This window comes from Crocodylus porosus, unplaced genomic scaffold, assembly GCF_001723895.1.
Source record: "Crocodylus porosus isolate Cpor-Errol unplaced genomic scaffold, CroPor_comp1, whole genome shotgun sequence".
Classification (NCBI taxonomy): Eukaryota; Metazoa; Chordata; order Crocodylia; family Crocodylidae; genus Crocodylus; species Crocodylus porosus.
Genome location: NW_017728914.1, coordinates 1,358,912 through 1,381,125, shown reverse-complemented (window position 1 = coordinate 1,381,125; position 22,214 = coordinate 1,358,912). Strand labels below are relative to the sequence as shown.

At 41.7% G+C, this 22,214-nt stretch overlaps 1 protein-coding gene across 4 annotated transcripts in view; it reads left to right on the top strand.

The window, feature by feature from the left end:
- Window positions 1–22,214, top strand: part of NRG2 (neuregulin 2) — a 333,882-nt gene that overhangs the window by 308,019 nt on the left and 3,649 nt on the right. For all 4 annotated transcript variants that reach the window (XM_019534785.1, XM_019534788.1, XM_019534787.1 and 1 more), the window contains 4 exons: window positions 10,194–10,296; window positions 11,304–11,427; window positions 12,665–12,792; window positions 17,673–17,897. In XM_019534785.1, coding sequence (XP_019390330.1) covers window positions 10,194–10,296; window positions 11,304–11,427; window positions 12,665–12,792; window positions 17,673–17,897 — 580 coding nt within the window. The remainder of the gene's footprint in view (window positions 1–10,193; window positions 10,297–11,303; window positions 11,428–12,664; window positions 12,793–17,672; window positions 17,898–22,214) is intronic.

Below are 22,214 nucleotides of genomic sequence, written 5' to 3'. Positions count from 1 at the left end.
ACATGCTGCCTGCAGCATCAGGTCCAGTTTGAGACCAATGGGCACACCTGTGGGCCAGATGATAGGGTTCACTGGCCTGCATGCTGTCTTTGACAATTCTTCTTTAGCAGATCAATTATGTCACATGGGAAGCAATGTGTATAATTGATTGCTTGACACTTTTCATTTTAAAACCCTGCCTTCAGTTGCTTACATCTTTGTAAACTAAAAGCATTTTATGCATACAAATAGTTATTAGTGTCTATAATAAATGTATATTACTAATATAAGATAATATATGCATCTGTGTGTATATATACTGATACACACACACATTTTGAAGAGCTGGTTGAAAATAAACCACAGAAGTTTTTAAAACTTTAAATGTTGCACAGGGTAATACAAGATACAAATTAGGGGAGAATCAGGTTCTGTGATAATTAAATGGTTCAGTACTCAAATATGTTTTTGGAGAAAATTTTACTGTAGTTCATAAACATTTACATTTAGTATAAATTCCCCACAAGTCATTATGCTGTTGCAGGCAAAACTTATCTTGTTGTAGAACAAAAGCACTAATACTGACACATAAATTATGAATATTTATGGTTTGTGTATTGTGGCTTCGAAGAGTTGGAGCACTGGACTGTACATGATAACATGTATTCTGGACCTGAATGCAGGAGAAATGGCTACTGATGCACAGGGATTTTTTTTAAGACAGCACCTTCAACACTTTTTGGGTGCAATTATATAAGGGCTTTATAGCATCTTTCAAAACTGGTACTTGTTTTATATATTTGCAGTTTATTTTTTCATTAGGTCAACTATTTTTTATTTAGCAATATCTTTTCACCCTACACTACTTTATTATATTGAGCTAATTTGGAGTTCAGATGGCACACAATTATTTCATCTAATAGGATGACTGTTATTTCTAAAGTAGACAAGGCTACGGTATATCCTGAAAGGGAAGACTACAAATTTTGAAGAAAGTTGGGGAGCAGTTCTGATTTTTAAGATCTGTAGGGATGGTTTTCTTACATAACCTGTTAACTATTTGCTTTATTAATTACATGATGAAGTATATAACTCCCTAGTCATTATAATTAATCAGTACATGTGTACATCTTTGATGCAAAAGCTATGCTGCAGGATATACCAGTATATCTAAGAGCAGATTTCAGATCAGATTACACAAGACTGCTATAAACATCTTTTAATTAAGAATAATATATTGTTCTCTTTATTGTTAGTGCTTGATATTAGGTCTGTACACAGAGAATGGGTGGTGAAAGTGACTGCTGTCTAATATGTGTATATAAGTCCAGTGGATTTATGCAGTAGCAGTGTGCGCCACCTTTCTGAAGTCAGGATATGTTTCCTAAGACTGTGTATTTATGAACCTGAACTCCATACTAGGTACTAACAGACATGTCTCATCTCTAGAGAATTCATAATTAACTACCATTTCTATCAATTCTGACATTTCTTTACGTTAAATGGTGCATCTTGTGGGAAGTTAAGATTCTATGAATGCATACACTGTGTTCCTACTTACTGAATGAATAGGGAAAGCTAACCTGCTTTAACCACACAGTGTGTATGTTTTATATATTTAGAAACCTCTGACAGACCTGTTTTTCTCTTTCTCTTTCTCTTCCTTGTCCTCTTTCTGCATTGGCAGAGCATCTTGGATTTGAATTAAAGGGTATGGAACAACCATTCATTTGTTAATCAGAAGCCATTAAGAGCTGCCCACATTATAGTTATGGCTTTAATGGGATGATTAAAAAAATCAGCTGTTCTGCTCTTTTTACTGGCACCAAGATAGATATTTGGACCAAAAACTTCCTTAAATATAAACCTATAAAATTCATGTGTATTGTTAGCAGCACTTATTTCTTTCTCTGGATGAATGAGAAGCACAGTATGTGTAATAGTATTGAGATGTTCAAATTGCTCTGTGTCTTCTCACTTCAAAGGCTTTTTTCCCTATATTTAATTTGAAAAGATAGAGTTTCTACCTATTCAAAACGTGACTGGCAGATGCAGTGTGGGACTGGGCACATGCTTCAGTAAAAGAAAGGATGGTTTCTAGGAAATTTGGGAGCAGGGGCTTGAATCTATCGTCATTCCAAACACACAGCTCCCACTGGAACCAAAGAATGTTCAGTAACAGACCTGGGCCACCTTTTTTTAATTCCCCTTACCCCTCCACCACCTCTCTCCCTCCTAAAAATTGCTCATTTTGTGCTTAGAGTGGAGGAACTGACGTAAGATTAAGATCAGCTGAGTTAACATAGAAGAAAGAACAGGATCCCAAGTTGAGGCTGACTAGAGATTTTTTTAATTACTTGAAATGCCGTTGGATTGAACTCTAAAAGACTATAAGCCAAACATTTTTTTAAATGCCTCAATGACTTAGAAGCTTCCAACCATCTTACTATTGGGCAACTTTAGGTATCTATCTGGTCAAATGTGAGTCCTGTCTGCTTTATCATAATTTTGCTATTTTCACTTCCATTCCCTCTCTTCAGAAATACAGTGAGGTGCTCTTTGACCTAATATTTTGTGATCATTTTCCATTGCTAATGTATCACCTCTGAGTTGTTTTCTCTGTGTACTATAGTTCTGCAGAGTTCTCAGGTGGCCCCTAATTTCTGGATTGCTCCCTGGTTTACAATGCGCATTCACTGTGCAGAACTATTCATGGCCAAAGCCCACCCAGTTGTTTCTTCCACCGGTGTTTCAGCAGGTGGCTTGAGAACTGGTGGTGTGCTATTGCCTCAAATAGTTTCCAATACAAAACTCTTATTGCTGTTTTTCTTGGGATATGTCCTGTTGACTGTACCAACAACTCCTTTCAGCCCTCTCTGAGCCTTCCCAAGGGCATATTCTGCTCTCCTTCACACCTGTGTAATCACACTAGCTTCTGGACGTCACCAGGAGTAACAGGCAGCAGAGAGCAGAATTTGGCCTTGAGTTTCCCGTTTCCCTTAAATAACATTTCTGTTCCTTTAAACTTCCCCTCAAAACATTCTGCATATCCCTGAGTCCTACTCTCCCTCTTGCCCAGTGCTGCGTCTTTTCCAAATATATGTCCTTCTTTGTGCAGTGTGGTGCCCAGCTGTGCAGACAGGTTCCACGTGGAGTCTAATAAGTGTCCTGAACTGTATTCCACCTCTTGTGTCTTATTCCTTCTCTTTGCTTACGCTTCTCTGAGCCAGATTCACTGAAGTCAGAAGGTTATTTTAGCCTAAAGCAAGGGCACATTTTGATACCATCTGTACTTCTGTGGGGTTGCAGCTGCAAGAAAGCAATGTTAATTCATCCGTAGAATCAGCACATCCCCTATCTGCCTTGATCACACTGCTTTCACAGCCAATGGACTCACGTCCAAGGTTTTGACAGTTCCCTTCCATTTGCACTGGCAGAGAAGGGGTTTCTGTAGTGTTGTGTGTCCATAGCCTTCCTTATTGGAATACTTTCAGCCATTAAATTCTTCACCAGGGTTTCCAGTCTGATAAAAAAAGCATGGACCAAAAGCAAAACTAGTCCCTGTTACCTTGCCCAGCTGCTTTGCAGTGGCTGATAGCATCCATGATACCAGTATTTTTCTCAGAGAACCTCAGATCCTTTCCTTGATCTAATACGGAAAGAATCTTTGAGATCTTTGATGATATAACTCAACCCCAAGTTCTGCTCAAGAGGTATTTACATTCTGTGCTGTTTACATTTTCTAGATGTTGCAGCAAATCCAAGTTCACAGGATTTACATTTTGATTGATATTTACAAGTCCAAGAGGACTCCCTACTGCCCTGGACTGGGCTGTATATGCTGCTATACTAAAAAAACCAAAATAACCCTTGGAAATAAATTCTTTATTTCAGGTTTCATCCAGTAAATGCACAGCAAATGCAGATGGAAAGGGAGGGACAGAGAGAAAAATAGTCTTTATCTCCCAAATAGAGATCTTATAATATAGCACAGAGAAGACCAGCATGGTTAAGATATTTTAATTCCATGGGATGGGCTCACTAGCCTTTCCGTTTAGAAACATTGGAATTACATTCTCCTTTCAACGATCTTGTATAAATTTCCAGTCACCAGAGTAAGAAATAGGAATTTCTCTCCAAGGCTTAAATTTTTGATTCCTCAGAGTCTGAACCTGTACAGCTCTGAGTGCTCTAGATTCCAATTAACATGAATATAAAATATGGTGCTTCTCTCCTTGAGGGAGGAAGTCAGAGCCTGTCAGGATCCAAGTGCAAGCGGGAGTTTCACTATAGTCCCTAATGGATGTTGGTCCACTTACCAATCTGTCATATCATTGGCCAGAATTTTGCACTGGTAACAGTCAAAAAATAAAATATTTAAAAAAAAACCCCTAAGAATTTTAATTCTGAATCAATGTGAAGCAGTTTACTTGATCTGAAACAAAATGTTTTGTTTTGTTTTGTTTTGTTTTGTTTTTGGGAGCTATATAATCTTTTTTTGGAGGGGCCATTTAATTTCTTGATTTTTAATAGATTAATTTTAATGTTTAATCTTTTGTTCTTTTAATTTTAGTCTATTTTTAAATGTAACTTGCCATTTTGAAACAGAAACTGAAAGAAATCTTTTGAAAATATCAAAATGAACCATTTAAAATATGAATCTGAACTGTTTTGATGTTTCCAAAAAAAGTCCCCTATTTTGGGACATAATTCACTATATTTGGTCTGATACCACAAATAGTTTGAGTTTCCCCTTTAGCATCCTGAAATTCCATTTTTCAATAAATTTACTGTCTGTCAAAAAATGTCATCCAACACTGCCTAGGATCAAGCTACCAGAACCAATTTACATTTTTACAGCAGGCTATTTTGTGCTATAGAAAGTTAATTGATTTTGGAACCAGGAGTTATGGAGAAACTGGTGCTGCTAATACAAATACACTTTTAAATGACTGTTAGAATTGAGGATTTTTGACATCCCTTTTTATTTTACTTCTCCCATTTTTCACTTTCCACTGTCATTATTAAAACACAAACATGCCATGCCACGTCTTCAGCTGCCTTTTCTCCTTCATTCACCCGTCACTTTTTCATGCGTTTCCTGTGGTATCCATGGTTAGTATTGTGACAGTGTCTGCCTTATGTGTCATAGAGTGGTTTGTTCATCACATTTGCTGTTTTAGAATGATGAAGGTGATAATGTTGAATGTGTTACATCATAGGTAGGTTGACAATATATCCCAGATTGGCTGGGAGAGTCCCAGAGTTTGGAGGGCAGTCCTGGCCAGCTGGTGAAAATTAAAATTAAAATTAAACAGAGCATGGAGGCAGTAGCAGGAACTGTGAAATAAGACATCCTATTAATGCTGTTACTTCATAGGTGATTGTTAATACCTGTGAAGTAAAGAACAGTGGGTCATTAATGGGCCATTGACTCCCTGCAGTGGGGAGTGGGGGCAGAGGCAGGCAGCGTCCTGGATTTCACATTGTCCCATGTAGTCACCCTAATCATAGGTGTGCATGGCACCTGAAAGACAAAAATTGACAGGCCTTAACCTGAGTATGTTATAGTCTACATTGAACATATAATTATTGTGTACACTGCATTATTTTCTTCCTCTCACTGTTCAAATTACTTTATATACATGAAGATGTTATGCTTTCAACCACCTCTTTAATGAGACATCTTGGTGCCACCCTAAATTGTCTTCAGCAGCCTACTTTAATCTCAGACTTGGAGATGTGGCACATAGCTACAAGTTATATTGCTGAACAAAGAGTTGTCAGCTTCAGATCCAGGGTCTGAACCTGCATCTCTGGTTCAGCCCAGACATCCCTGTTGAATTGAATGATATTTGATACACTTGCAGGGAAGGCAGAACCAGGGCCATATGTCGATTTGAATGGCACAATAGAGACTAGGATTTGTTCCTTAGGGGAGAAGTTTGTAATATGGGTGAAGAAGTAGGAGGAAATAATTTCTTTGATGGTTTTACCGCTTCCCTTCCTACACCCTCTTTTCCACAAAATGAAAGGCAGAGATCGCATCTGATAAATTGATATTTTGGCAGCAAAAATTATGAACTATGAACATTCTCTGGGAATTTTTTTCACTTGTTTTTTCCATGGTAAAGTTTCACCCTGCTATTCCCCACATAAAAATAATCTCTGTTCACCCAACAGAAAAATTCTTGACCAGATAAATCCTTAACCAATACAAATCCCTATTGGCCTGTTTTTATAATTTGTTTAAAACACCAAATTAAAACAAAGTGGATTTGATACAGTTTTCAAATACCTAAAGGGTGGCTATGAAAGGGCTGGAAATAGAGAGTGGCTGTAGGGTACAGATCTAGGAGTACTGATTTCAAATTGCAGCAGGCCAAATTTAGGTTGGTTGTTAGGAAGAACTTTCTCATTATGAGCATGTTTAAATATTGGAACAGGCTACCCACAGACACTGGGGAATCTCCATCCTTTGAAGCTTTTAAGAGCAGGTTAGAGACTCTGCTGGGATGATTTAGTTAAGGACAATCCTGCTCTGAGAAAGAGGTTGAGCTGGTTGGCCTTAAGTTCCCTTCCAGTCCTACTATACTATGAATCTGTGAGTGCATCTACACATGCGCTTTACTCTGGAGTTGACTAATTAGCTCCACAGTGAAATATCACTGTCTACGTATGTGCCAGTATCAGGACACAGTAAATTAATTAACTCTGCTGTTAGGATAGCACTGTTGGGGACAGTATTTGTAGAGTAATGTGTGCTGCAGTGCACATGTAGATGGTGACAGGGGCTGTCTGGAGCATGAGGCTACCTGCTTCTTAGACCTGAACTTTAGCACCCTCATGCCCCTGCCAGGCCCTCTGCTGCTCAATCCCGCCATCCTAAGTCTGTAGCTAACCCACTGGGTCCCCTGCCAGCCTGGGACTGCTCCACTCTGGCTTAAACTGCTGTGGTTCAGGGTGCACATGCACTTGGGAGCAGCTGAGTCTGGCACAAACTGCGCCGGAGTTTATCACATCACCTTAATGACATTTGTAGATGTACACTGTGGTTCTAAAACAAATGGATTAACACAGTCTCTATCTTGGCAATTGCCACAATTTACAGCAGTGATCATGGAATGAATAATACCAGCTGTGAAGAAGGTTGTCAGAATTTCCATAGCTTTGAAAGTCCATAGTTATCTTTAAGCTAAGTTCAAAGTTAAGCTTTCCAGGATGTTTTACCTTAAATCTAAATTGAGTAAATATAGTCTAGGAAAAAGCCATTTTCCAGAAAATAAAACATGTTATGCTAGAATGCATTTATGGTGATTAAAATGAATTAATAAAATCCACAGAATGAGCAGTTCTGGTGTTGGAGCAGCCAGTCCTGAAAACTCAAAAGAATAAATTATTTGTGATCCTATGAAGCACTGCTCACACCAGGAAAAAGAAAAGTGTTCACTGCCTGTTTTAGCTGTTCCTGCTGTGGCTGTGCTCCAGGTGCTCCTAGTTGCCATAATACCTTAGCTCCAACTTTACTGGTTGTCAGACAGGGTTTACAGACCCTGCAACCAATGAATATCACCTGATTTTTAGTACTTTCTAGCTAAATCATGGCTCCTGCTCCCTTCCCCAGTTTGATGACTTCCCAAGCAGAAACATCCATTTAGAATAGTGATTCCACCAATGCCATGACTGCACCAGAGAACTTGCACCATTTTTCTGTACAATAGAGCTGGCCTATTGAAATCTCAGCTCAAAAAGGAAGGGAAAGATCATGTTTCCACTGCCCCCAGTACTTACACAGCATTTCTTACCAAACAAATACATAGGGAATGGAAGAGGAAGAAAATTGAGCTAAACATCCCAGTCCAAAGATGAACTCTTCCCCAAAGTATTATAAATGATTTAGTGTAATGGGGAGTCCAAAGAACACCAGGGCAACCATCACTCCCCAACTACTGGAACATCAGCATGGAGCTGCATCACAGGGGAAGATCACATCTGTGCAGAAGATTAGTGCATAGTCTGGGTACTGCTTCAGGCCCCATTAATCCGATGCAGAGGGTAAATTTAATCTGAATTGAGGAGGAACATGATACAGTTTTTATCAAAGGCCATACTACTCAAACCCAGTGTTGGCCAAGAAAAGGAGTTGGAGCCCAAAGCTCGGGAGGTTTTTGGTTGCCATCCTTAATAAAAGGGGAAGGAGGAGCTAGCATCTTGGCCATACTAGTGAAAATGAGTTATGGGAAATTCTCATAAGAAAGTCTCTAATTTTGTCCCCTCTATTTCCCAAGGAACCAGTCTTTGAGCAAAGTATTCCTCTCTGGCCTGCAGGGTGGATCTCTGTATGCACTGTGTTGATTCCTATATAAAACTTGCAGAGGCTCATCATGCATCTCAAGTGCCTGTCGTGTAATAGATGTCCACAGTGTATAACAAAGTAGTGTGGACTTTTGCTCTCTTTTTGGCACACTAGAACAAATGGTCATAGTGTGCAGAATAAAATATTTCTGATTGATTTTTTGCATGCTGATGACTGAGCTGACTTTATCAGCCTCTAGTTTGTCAGTAACAGTTTCTGTTCTTATCCTGTTCAGAGCTTCAGAAAGGGTTTAATTTTGTTTACAATTCAGACTTCCAAATGGCAGGCTAGTATAGGCCAAAGTACCAAATTTGTTGGAATGTATTTTTCTCTTCCCTTTATTTCCATTCTATACCCTAGATCTTGAACATGACTCTAGTATTCCGAGAACCTAATGCCATTCTTATTTTCCTTCTAGTTTTTCACCTCTAGCTTCACAATTGCTGTGGGATTTTAAGATGGTCTATTAAAGCGTCTTAGTGTCTCTCCTGGTGGAACATTCCATGATACCAAATGTGAGAAGGGTTTTTCATGTGAGAAAATGTTCTTGAGAATGTTAATTAAGGGACAAACTCCCCCAAACCCACAATGTTTTTTACATAATACATGTTACTGGGGCATCACACACAATAGCTATTCATTGCACAGGTCATTTTGTGGGTCTTCCAACTATAGTGCTCACACAGTGACATAGTAGAAGACCAAATTCTATATCATGCAGTTGGAAATCCAGAGTTACATCACTGATGTCAATCGATGTATCCACCTGAAATGTAGAAGGGAGTTTGGGCAATTGTGCTCATAGAAGAGAAGAGCCATATAGCTGATGATATTTGAGTTGAACCAATCTAAGGTTGTCTAAAGCTTAGCTTATCCCCAACTTTTGCATAAAATTTTGGGTATCTAATTTATTTGAATTAATTACTTTTCTCCACTAAGGAGCTGTTAATCTGTCACAATTGATGGTTTTCAGTGGATTTGTATTCCATTACAAATTACTATAATTACTATAGATCACCAACTATGTCTACCTTAATTTCACAAATGCACAAACTGCATAGTGAGATTAAGACTGATGTCCTGTGAGATGATACATACTTAGGACATGTCCAGGAGAGCAACTGAGAGTCTTCTGTAATACTTTTTGTGAAAATTATTTGATTACTTTTAAATCCATTCATATAATCAGTTACCACATCTAATTACTCCATCCCCTCCAATCTTTCCACAGTCTCACTGCTTTCCTTCATGCACATCTAACCTTTGGTTTTTTTCCTTTCAGCATCTGCATGCTTTGGGACATGATGTGTTATGGTTTCTGGAATACCCCTAATCTCCAAAGCATGCAGATGTCGCAAAGAAATTGCACTTCTGAGTCCATCATAGAGACTAATACTAGGTTGGATTTTGTGATGGGGCCATCAAAGGATGCCTGGGTATATGTAGTGAGTGGGGGGGGTGTGGTTGTGGCCTTTATCTGTTTACCAGATCACCTGGGATGGATGCTGAAAAGTCAAAAGAAAAGCTGTGCGGCTCTTGGAAGTCATGGGAGAGAAGTCACAGCCCTGTTATAGGGGAGGAGCTGATAAGTTTATTGGAGCTCTTAAGAGAGCTTTACAGGGCAGGAGTGAGGAGCATGGGAAGAGAGGAAGGTACTATATTTCAGTATGCTTGAGAAAAGCATCTGTAGTTTTGGGTGCAACCAGAAAGGAGCCATGGAACAGTGTGAGGTCTGTCCATGACAAACTACACCTGTTTGATTCTGCTTCCTAATGGGAGTGTCAGTCCTTGTGCAGTCAGAACACAGCATTTGAATGCAGGTACATTTTAAAATAATTTATTTATCTCATCTTTGCAGAAGCTGAGGAACTTTACCAGAAGAGGGTTTTAACTATCACTGGGATCTGTGTTGCATTGCTTGTGGTTGGAATAGTTTGTGTGGTGGCTTACTGTAAAACCAAGTAAGTATTAGTTGCCAAACAACAAGTATTAGTTACCAAACTTTACAACAAGATTGAGGTTCAGGGTTAATACCTCCAGCTATGACACTTATGGACCTAAATAATACTTCAGAAGTTGATAGTACTACCCAAGTTATATCTGCAAAACAGCAGTGTCTAACACAGCAGGAATGTAGAGTTCAAAATCTGTCTTCACCTGGCCTTAGTTTCCCCTTGAAGTCAGAAAAGGACCAAGGCTGTTGTTCACTCTGTGCTGGTGTGGTGTGGGACAGGACTGGAACAGGACTTCTAGCCTAGTCTAGACCGGAACATAACTTCTAGTCTAGCATGGAACAGGACTTCTAACCTAGGAAAAATGGCACCAGACTGGGATCTAGGAAGGCCTCCTTCCCCCTGGCACCTACTGGACATGGGTTTTTGCTGGGTAGAATTCTATGACTTACTCCCACCCAGTATGCATGTATGTGACAGCATATCTGTCTAGACAGGACAAGCCTTGTGCACAAGTTTAGTTACCATGTTAATGCTTGCAAATCCACACTGCATAGGCAGTAGGATTGCAAACTGTGCAAAAGTGCCCAGATTGCAATATACACAGCTGGAAAAGTGCCGTTTGGGAGCATAAAGTGAAACAGAATCCTGCCCTGAGTGCAACCAAGCTACAAAGTTTGAGTCTGAATCCAAATTTTACAATATATTCCATGACCACAGAACAGAGGGCTGGGTTTGGGCCCATATCTGTTTAAAAGCTTTGGAAAACCATGAAAATTGTAGGTAGTTCCGAACACTGGGGAATTCACTTTTCTTGTGTTCATGATTTTCCACAAGCCCAGTCAACAGTAAGTACAGTAATGAATATTACTGTAATAAGAGTTAAAAGTTTCCCTTTACATCCTTTATTTGTCTCCTCTGAACATCTTGGGCCTGAAAAGTCCAATGAGTTATTAAAATCTAAAGTCTAACTAAAGCAACTTAATCTGTTTCTTGCTTTTACTTTTTTTTAACAGAAAACAACGAAAGCAAATGCATAATCATTTACGGCAAAATATGTGCCCAGCCCATCAGAACAGGAACCTTGCAAATGGCCCTAGTCATCCCCGGCTGGATCCTGAAGAAATTCAGATGGCTGATGTAAGTGCCCTTCATGTAAATCAGTGCTGGAGGCTACTGGACATATTGTTCAGGCTCCAATTGTTTATTACGTGTGACATTAAAAAAATCAAAATGAAGACATGCATGGGTCCTTTTCTAAAGTGAAAATGGGAGTGGAAACTTGTTTTTTAAAGTCAAAATTTGTCTGGCTTAGGGCAAGGAATTCAGAGCAGAAATATTTGAACTGGCCATATTTAATTCTGCTTCCCTCTTTGTGAGACATTCCTGGTATTTTCTGTTCATTAAGATATCCCCAAATGCATCATTCTATAACATTACAAATACCATGCATGACAAGGGTGCTGACAATGTGGCTGGGGCTGCTGCTGTTGTTATGTTGTATAGATATAAATGGCATTTCATACAGAGCTATAGTCCACCACTTTTGCTTGGAACGCAGATATCACAATGATGGACTCAGTAAAGAACTTATGCTTCAGAAAGGCACATAACCATGTTAGATTCACACATATGAGAGGTCCCACTGAATTCAATGGTGTTATCAGCCTGCTTAAGTGCTTTTCTGTGTCAGGAAAGAGTAAGAGTAGGAAGGCCTTAGATTCATAGCCAATGAAGACACCAGACTAGTTTCCCGCCTGTGCCCAAGCCCTGGTATTCTAATTTTTACTTACTTGATTTCAACCATCACATTTTCTTAGCATTTTTTGCAGAGAATAGAGTATATGTTGTCCAATACATTGTACATAAGGGTCCAGAATATTATTGGTCATGAGTATAATGAATTACTTGACAGCTGCACCAAAAATAGATAGATATGTTGTAAAAAGTTATAGACAGACAGTCATGAGTGCAGAAAGAGAATCAGCAAAAGCAGCCACATTACCATTCTGTGGCCCTGAGAATTCCCCAGCAATACCTTGTAAACTCTCTTGGTGATGAGCAGGCATAATCCATGCAAAATATGTGGTTGATCACTGCCAGCTCATGGAAAATCTGAACGTAATTATTTGAACTACACCCCATGCCTTCAAGGCTCTTGGTATTCTTCACACCCCTTCATACTCCTTGGCATTTTGGAGAGGCCAGAACAGAGGCACACAACAGCCATAACTTTTTAACCTTTTGGATACATTGTTGCAATTCTCTCTTTTCACTGAGCACTGAGCTGCATGCCATCATATGCTTGTTACATGGGTTGATATAATGTAATTTAACCAATATCATTAGCTGATCTTTGGGATACTTTTCATTACAGTATATTTCTAAAAATGTTCCTGCCACTGAGCATGTGATACGAAGAGAAACAGAGACAACATTTTCAGGAAGTCATTCCTGCTCACCTTCTCATCACTGTTCCACAGGCACTCCAACATCAAGCCAGAGGTGATGTATGCCATTTCCCTATAAAGCCATGCAATCACTGTAAGGATAATTTTAGCAAGACAAGCATTGCTTAATTCAAAGCAAATACAACATATTTTTTCATCTTCATGGTCATTTTTCATGGACGTTTGCAAAATACTGTCATTTAGGCTCTGTCTACACTGTAGGTTTCTGTAGTGCCAGCTCTTTAATTTATGGTTGTGAAGAGGTGTGATGGCAGAGTGACCTTGCTTTACTGGCAAAGACTCACAGCGTTGGTGCAATTATTCTGTCAAAAATGTGCTTTTGCTGGCATCACTTATTTTTCAGTACTGGAAGAAGCTATGTGGGCAAAAGTACATATTTCATGGCATAGATTATGTCCAAACCAGAATGCTTTTCTGTTATAGTGTATATCATAGGAAGAGATAGAAGGGACCCCAGGAGGTCACCTAGTCCAGCTGCCTCCAAATCAAGGCACGACCATGCCAATCAAGTATCTGTCTAATCCCTGAACATTTCCAGGGATGGAGATTCCACAACTTTTCTAGGTAGCCTATTCCAATTTTTAGCCATCCTTATAGTAAGAAAGTTCTTCCTTTATAGTAGATCCAGGTGATCCCTCCATTTTGGCTGTGCTGTGCATGCACAGTGGATTCTGCACTCACTGCCTAGTCAACATGGGCTCCTGCCAGAGCTCTGCATAAACAGTAAACTCTGAACTCACCAGCTTACTGGGCAGGGTCTGGCTGAAGCCCCTGTTTTCTGTGGCTCTGGAGCCCAGAGGATGAGTGCTGCTGCTCATCCCCCTTCCCCTTCTTCCCGTCCCCACTGAATTTAGCAGCAGGGAAAAGGAAGGGAAGAATAGTAGTGGCAGGGCCAGGAGGGCCCAGGAGGAGGGAGCAGGGCCTCCCACCAGGCCCCACATTGAGAGGGCACAGTTGAAAGAGGCTGTGACCCTGCCACTATCTGGATCCACCCCTGTGTACCTGCAGAATGCATGCAATATACTTCCTCTGAACAGAAAATACTTTAGCTACCCTAGTGCAGTGCTGGAGCAGGTTATTTTTTCTGTGAAGGGGAAAAGCTAAGTAGCACAGATGCAACCCTGAAGTAATGCAGTTTCACTGCCACCTGCAGAGCTAGCCTTGGGTAATTCTGCAGGGGATCACCTATGTTTGTGTTGTTACCCAGAGCACAGGGCAGTGCCATTAAGAAATAGCCAAGCTACCTTCATGTGTGCTACTTTTGAATCTGGAAGCACTATAGCCACTATAGCATGACACTATGCTCAAATTAATAAGCCATGCTTCTCAATAGAGCCAGTTCGTCCTCCTGCATCACCCCATAAATACCACTATGCTGTTTTCAGTTTGGGAGATAGTGTACTTAGAAAAACAAAGCCAAGTAGCAAGTTTGTGGTGCGGACAAGCCTTAGGCTCCATTTATGCAATACCTAGCTCTCATATGGAAATTTCCATCATGCCTTAAAGTACTTTACAAAGGGGGCTTAGGGCCAGGTTTATGAATGTAGCTTGATACACAAAAGGGCAGAAAGACAACAAATAAGATTTTGAAAAGTATAGGTACTTAGGTATCTAACTCAGTTAGGTATCTAACACAGTGTGCTAACTCACATTTCCTTCAATGGCAGTTACTTGCTTGACATATGCAGTTTCCTTTGACTATCCCATTGGTACCTATAGGTGTCTTCAGGTACCTATATATCTTTACAGATCTTGCACTAAGCATGTAAATCATTTTTGTAAAAGGGACCTAGGGTCCTACATCGCATCATTTTGAAAAGCTCACCATTTATGTCATTTGCGTACTACAGTCCTGTTGCTTTGAATTCATCAAAAGGTACTTGAGATGGGCTCAGGGACTCATTTGGGTAACTTCCGTTTCAGAAAGTGTGGTTGACAGGATATTTACAAAATCACAAAAGGCTCAGATTTGACTGATAGGCCTGGGCTCACTATGACTAATGACTAATCTAATACAATTATAATAATTATAATAAAATTCATTCTAATATTAATATTCCAGTGGTTATTAGCATTTTTAAATACTACAGGTAAGGTGTATATTCTCACAGCCACAGGATGTGTTCTTCTGAATTTATGACTGCAAATGTGCCTTTTCTCCAGCTGGGTTTTTAAGTCTGGTCATAGAAAAACTACTTCAGATGATTGCTGTGGCATGTTTAGAGCTAAACTTTAAATGGAAAAAACTGGGTTGTACTTTTGCAGCATACACATACACAAAATGGAAGTATCTACAAGTAGGAAAGCATGTGTCTGAAGATAAATAATTTATTACACATGTACAGATAAACATATACGTAGTGTATTTTACTAGTGTTTGAATATTTTGCCCTATTAGGTCCTGTAGTATATAAGTATTGAGGGCTATAAACATTCTTAAATACAAGTGTAGAACTTCAATGTTCAGGTCTGATTTGGCAAGTGCAATTTTCACCAGCAAACACTTCTTCATGCAACTTATTGCAGGCCAGTGTGGTTCAAAATGTCAAATTCTTGGACTTTGTATCTTCAGAAGTAGAACTTTCTAAGGCTACCATAACATTTTGGGTCTCAGTTATGTGTGTGATTGTAGGTCATCAGAGAAATGGCAGTAGTTCTTGTTGAGAGACTGTCAAGATGTTATTTTTCCACATTTTAAAATATTCATTGAGGTAGAAGGAACTATGCATCTATAAAACTGGGGTTATGACCTTTTTCAGGCATATTTCAAATAGCAAATAAACCTTTTCCATTTTACAGTGTCCAGGAAAGTCCTGGGTTGCATCCTCGGATACCCTAGAGAATGGCTCAGAATGGATATCTTTATGCCTGTGTCTTTGTGGATGTTATTTTTCTGTCTCCTTTATTCTAATGAAAGCTGTGTTTATTCTAGTGAGGGAACTCTGAAAAAGCATTCAACACTGAAACATAATTGTAAGATGACACTGGCATGTTTATATCTTGTTGGTGAATGGCAGATCATCTGACAAGTCAAAAGGTCTCAGGCCTGATTCTGGTTTCACTTTTGCCAGTCATCCACTCTAAGTTTATGGACATATCAAAAATGTACTTTATGACAGAGTTTTGCCATATGTCAGCTGCTCTGTGGCAGCTGCCAATGTGTATGCTCTTACCCTGTTTTAAGTGTAAGCTAAAGCAGCTTAGTCCTCAGTGAAAGAGGAGAGAGTCACCACAGTATAACTACGTGTTTTTCTGGGATAAGAGCATACATGTGGACAGTCACTGCAGAGCAGCTGATGTGTGGTTAAGTCCTGCTTCTTATCACATTCTGGTAAAGTGTTTCTATGTCCACATCCTAAATTTTGGTAGATGTTGATTAATCCTTTGCATTGTAGATATTCTGAGAAGTGTTCCAGAAAACAAAAGATCTTTTGAAGATACTCATGTACCTCCAGCAGTGTTACCATTCTGTTAGTTCACAATTTTTGGTGGTTTAGACCTGAATTTTTCAGCTATCCACACAACATTTTGCATTCCTGAGTTGCACATACAAAACACAGGGCTTTAGTTGTGTGCCCAGAGGTACATGTGCAAGCATAGAGCTGTCTGGCATGCTCCCACCAAGTCCTTTGAACTCATTTCAAAATGTTTAGGCCTTTAGGCCAGATTTACAAAGGTATTTAAACACCACCTAAAGATGCAGGTAGATATCTAGAGAGCAAGAGAGGCATCCAGTTGCCAAAAGAGGGTTCCATATCACTCATTCTCTTTTCTATGGGGACATGATTTGACACTGGAAATTAATTTGGTGGTTGTAGCTGAGAGCGTGCCTTGAGTCATCAGTAATAAATATAATATTTTATAATTAACACATCCTTTGAAAGCTGTTAATAGTACTGTCATCTTGTGGAAGCACTCATCTGCAACCTAGGACCAGGTTCTATGTGGGCATAACTCCATCAATTTCAGGGACATGAAGCCATTGGAGAATTTGACTCCCAGACCAGAGACAGGTTGGCATTTCTGAAGCGTTGGACTATTACTCACAGAGAAGATCTTTTTCCCATTAATGGTCATATTCCCAATATTGGGCTGATCAACTCAAAGCACAGGGGATATATGTCATCTCCAGCTGTCTGCACAGAAGTATGTTGGCACATATAATGCCAGTGTGCATGCATCAAAAGATTCCTAGGCTGGATCTCTTGATCTCATATTGTTCCTTCCAACTATAAAAATCAGCCCCTGATATCAAAGAAAACTCCTACTGATTGTCAGAAAAGACTTGGCTACCTTGCCTTAAGTCAAATACGCTGTAGTCTTATTGAGGTACTGAGTCTCAGCATCCTATTTGGTATCTACTTTTATTGGCCTCTTTCAACAGCCTTCACTGAATGGAATTCCTTCTTTGCAGCACATGCATGTTCACATGTAAAGTCCCTTGCTAAAACACCCGTTGACTTCAGTATTTAGATCAGTAGTCATGCTGTAGGCAAAAAGGAAGCAGCAATCTTTGGACTTCACTTTTCTAGTGGGCATAATCTGAGCACCCTTTCCGTATCTAACTGGAAACACAGCTCTGCAGGTATAATTAAATGTGGGCATGAATGGAGGTGTGTACCTGTTTAAGTAACTGATCTGTCAGTGCAATAAGGCTGTGACATTTCTATTTGTCTTCTTTTATAACCAGCAATAATTACACTTACATGTAATAGGGAAATTTTAAAAAAATGAAGGCCAGGTTTTAAAAATCAGGTCTGTAACAAGACCCATTCCTTTGAGTCAAGCAAAGCACAGAATGAAGTGTAAAATGGACTCAGTAGAACAAATTAGTTTTTGCATGACAGTGCATTTTGTAGGAACAAATGACAAAAGTTCCCACAAACTTCTCTTGATCTGTGGTTTGATCTACAGACATGAAAGCCACACATGGAGCTTGGAGCGGACAGAGAGCCTGACTTCTGATTCCCAGTCTGGCATCATGTTATCTTCAGTGGGAACCAGTAAATGCAACAGCCCTGCCTGCATTGAGGCTCGTGCCCGCCGAGGACCTGCATATTGCATTGAGGACTCAAGAAGACCCATGATGCAATATAGGGATTCTGTGGATTCACTGCGAGACTCACCACACAGCGAGAGGTCAGGCTTCACTGTTTTGCACCACCACCAAGATGTAACAGCCACAGTGCAGATACGTATGTTATAGGTTAAAATCTATGTAAGTGAAAGACAATAAATAAGGGCATCTGTATTCATGCAGAACTTAAGAACATATTGACCCAGAACAATGGTCTCTGCTTTCCCAAGCTCTAATGCTCTGCGATCTTGAACAAATCACTTATATCTGTATTTTCAGCTAATGCTTGAATTGTGGGTATTGGCTCTATCAACCAGTGAGAGAGCACACTGTACATCTCCAAACAGCCAAAAAGTGTTATGACCAACCTGAAGGGACTCTCCCTCACTGCATCCCTTTGCAAACAGGTAGCACCCTTGCAGGAACCAATGGAACAAGGTACTCAGTATGTTTTCCCTAATGATGTTGTGGCTGGTTTGTGCACAGAGGCTCCAGGGGTGTTGACTTTTCACACTTCCATGGACATCCTGCTGGGCTGGCCACAGTTTGGTTCTCAGCATGCAGATGATACCAAGCTTCAGGAGAGTCTGGGTAGCAGAGAGAGGTGGTCCAGGTGATGCAGTGAATAGGTAGGCTGGGAAAGCTAAGTAGCAATAAGTGAGTTGAGGTTGAGAATAGGTAAATAAACAGTATTGTACCTAGGGAGCAATACTAATCAACTCCAATAGAAATGGAAAACTACTATTTAGAAAGTAGCATACAGGAAGAAAGCCCCACAGCTTAGACTACTGAATATATTGACTATGAGTTCATACTGTAATGCTGTTACTAAGAGAGCAAATGAATTCCTGAGTTGTGTCTATAGATAGGGAGATCTCTTCTAAGTCAAAGACGGTTTTAACAGAATTTTGTCAAGATTTTGTTGGAAGTACACCATGAGCACTTTGGGGCCCTGCATTATAGAAAAGCCACTGCAGACCAAGAGGGAATACAGAGAACAGCAGGCACAAGGATAAAAGGCATTTCAGGATTTGACACAAGATGAGAGACCTTGCAACTTTGATTCACAGAGCTGGGGAGGTACTGCAGGGAGAAAAGATATATGTAAGGCTGAGAGGATACCTTTAAGGTTGAGAGAAAGGCACAGGACAGACTGCTGTGGATCAGAAAAGTAGGGGAGTTAGGATACAGGATACTGAGGGTCAGATGCCAAACCAGATGAAATAAATGGAATTCTCTCCATTGATTTCAGTGGGCTTGGAGGAGGCCCTAAAGGTGGATGAATTCAGGTTATACTAGATATGAAAAAAACATGTTATGGCTGGTCAGCCTGTGTCTTTGTTGTGTACAATCATCTGAGAGCCATTTGGCTCTGTGTCCCCTGAAAGCACAGCTATACTAGGTCTAGATATCCCCCCATACCGTATTTCATATATATTAATGGCCCTTTAGGAAGAGCAAAATGGTTGCACCTGAAGTATAACATAATCCGGGGTGGGCAAAATATGGCCTATGGGCTGGATCCTGCAGGGCTCCCCCAAAATTTAGAAACTTAATATTTATCTGCCCCTGGCTACCTGTCAAAGATGACAGGAGCCAGGGCATTAGGAACCAGGGGAAGCCACAGCAGGCTCCTGCAACAGCAAGGCCCGACCTGCCCTGCCACCCCAGCTGGAAGCCCCTGCCTAGCAGAGGCTTCTGGCCTGGGACCATGGGGCTGTTCATATCTCCCTGTGCAGGAGCGGGAAATTCAGGTAAGAAGGTGGGGAGGCAGGGGAGGACTACGGGCAATTGCCCCAGTCCTCAGGGTCGGCCAGCTCCTGCTAAGTTCAATGGTCCAGTCATGCAGCTGGGAGCCACGTGGTGCAGAGCAGCTGATGAGTAGGCAGGAAAGTGGGGAAAGCAGCAGCCGGGTAGAGTGGAAATGAGCGGGCGTGCTGGTCCATGCCGGTGTCCCAGGACCAGTCCCAGCAGGGCCCAGAGCAAGAATGCAGGCCATGGGCTGATAGGGGTCTACGGAGCTGGGCTGGGCTGCACCAGCAGAGAGAGGAGGGAACTGGCCCAGCTCCATAGAGCCCCTGCCACCCTGCTCTGGGCCCCACCAGTGCTGACCTTGGGACACTGGCACAGGCCCTGCACTCCCCTCTAGCTGTCACTGGCTCCCATGTGCCTGCTCACTCCCAGCATCCCCTACCCCAGCCCTGTAGTACAGGCAGGGACAAGTGTGTGCAGCCCTGACCCTGTGCACCCCGCACTTGCCCATCTGGTCTGAGCAGCAGCGGCGCACGACAAACTGCTGCTCAGCATGGGGGAAAAGTGCTCCCCCCCACCACGACTGCTGGACAGTGTTTGCTGTGGCTGCCCAGAGCCCATGCTGCACAAGGCTGCAGTGAGGCTCCTTCGCTGCTTGTGAGCTGCCCAGCTTGACAGCAGTGGTCATGTGGAGCAGCCGCGCTGGGCAGCTGACAAGCAGTGGTGAAGGAGCCTCACACAGCCTTGCACAGCATGGGCTCTGGGCGACCACAGGGGCTCTGTGGAGCCGGGCAAGCTCCCCACTTTTCCTGCTGGTGCAGGCCAGCCTGGCTTCATAAACCCATGCCAGCCCATGCCCTGCACTCCTGCCGCCCTGTTCTGGACACCGGCGCGGGCCCTGTGCTTTCGCATGCCCATTTGCTTCCACTCCCCTCCACCCCCACTGACACATTTCCCACTTTTCTACCTGCCTGCCAGCCACTCTGCACCATGTGGCTGCCATATCCACATCCATGCTCACAATACCATACCCACACACACATACACATATCCCCACAACCCCACAAACCCACCCAATGCTTTGAGAAGCAAGTTAGTTTTGCACATTCTAAAATGACCACATTTCAGGACAAAAATATATTTTTAAAAATTAAATTAAAATATATTATTATGGGTGTTTGATTTTTAGTATATAATTTGTTTTTTTCCCCTAAGAGGGCAAAGCCTCTTCCCCAAAGGCATACTTCCAGGGGCAAGGGGAGGGACTTCTGGTGGCAAAGGTGAGAGGTTAGGGACAGGACTTCTGGCCCCAAGATGGCAACTAGGGCATGGGGCTACCCATGCGGCCCTCGGAAGCTTGCCAAAACTCAGTAGGCAGCCCTCTGCCAGAAATAATTGCCCGCCTCTGACATAATCCCACGTAGCCACTGCTTATCAAGGAACCAACACATACGTCACCCTTTCAGCTGTCTCTTCGTGTCCTGGTCATATTCTCAAGTAAAGGTTTGAGAAAAGAGAAGGGTCTTGCAGTAACTGCTGCTGTCTCTCCTGCTCCTGCATCCACTTCATCTCTGGCTGAGCATTGGGGCCCAACTGTGACACCATCTTAGCCACCTGAAAGAAGGTGAATGACCCAGACAATCTACAGGTCTTACAAAGCAGGCAGGCTGCCAAAGGATGATGTTTAAAGGTGCCCTTTGGTGTCACCCTTCAGTAGTGACCAAAGTGGGGACCAAGGGTCTTTCTTTTTCTTTTCTTTTTTGTTAGGGTACTTTGGAATTTGTGTTGTGTGTACTGGAGAGGATGGGAGGGGTTAGGTGGGTCTTTTGGTGGGGAGGAGGAGCAACAGGCACATCCCCTCTGCAGGAGAGGGTGTGTGAGCTTGGAGGAGATGTTAGGGGAGGGGGAGGTGATCTCCTATGGGGTTGCGATAGGCTTGTGGGTATTGGGGGAAGCAGTTTTTGGGAAAAGGTTTCTTGTAATCTTAATGTGCATGGCGATTATGAGGTGTAGTTAAGATTGGTGGGAGGGTTTGCTTATGTGGCAGGGAGGCAGGGTTGGAGAGAGGTGGGGCTGTTTGTCTCATTATCACCCTGGCATCCAAGCTCCAGCAGTGGATGGTGCCAGTTCCATCAGAGAAAGATATAAATACCCATCCTGAAAAATTATGTGGTCACATGGCTTTCAGGTTTTGGTTGAATTCATAAACCCAAACAGAGGACTTGTGGGTCCTTTAGCTGCTTGAACTGAGGGAGAAGGACCCAGCTGGCCAGAGATCTTTGGCCAGCACCCACATGGGGCACTACAGAGGGGCACTGCTCAAAGGTGCTCCTTCGCATTGCCTTTTGACAGTGACGGAGTCAGGGACATGGGGACTTTTGCTATTTTCCTGTGGTGGGTCTTTTGAATTGAAGTTGTTTGTTAGGGAAAGGGCAGTATTTGTGGGTGTGGACAGGATCTTTTGATAGTCGGGCTTACACAGATCACGCTCACTTTAAAGGTCAGGCTTAATTTTATTAATAAGGGTTAAACAAAACAAAATCAACTATGCTGGGTGCACCAGTGAGCACCCACTCACACTGGTGTTGTATCTCTGGGAAGGTGGCCGGGATCAGGCGGGTCTGGCG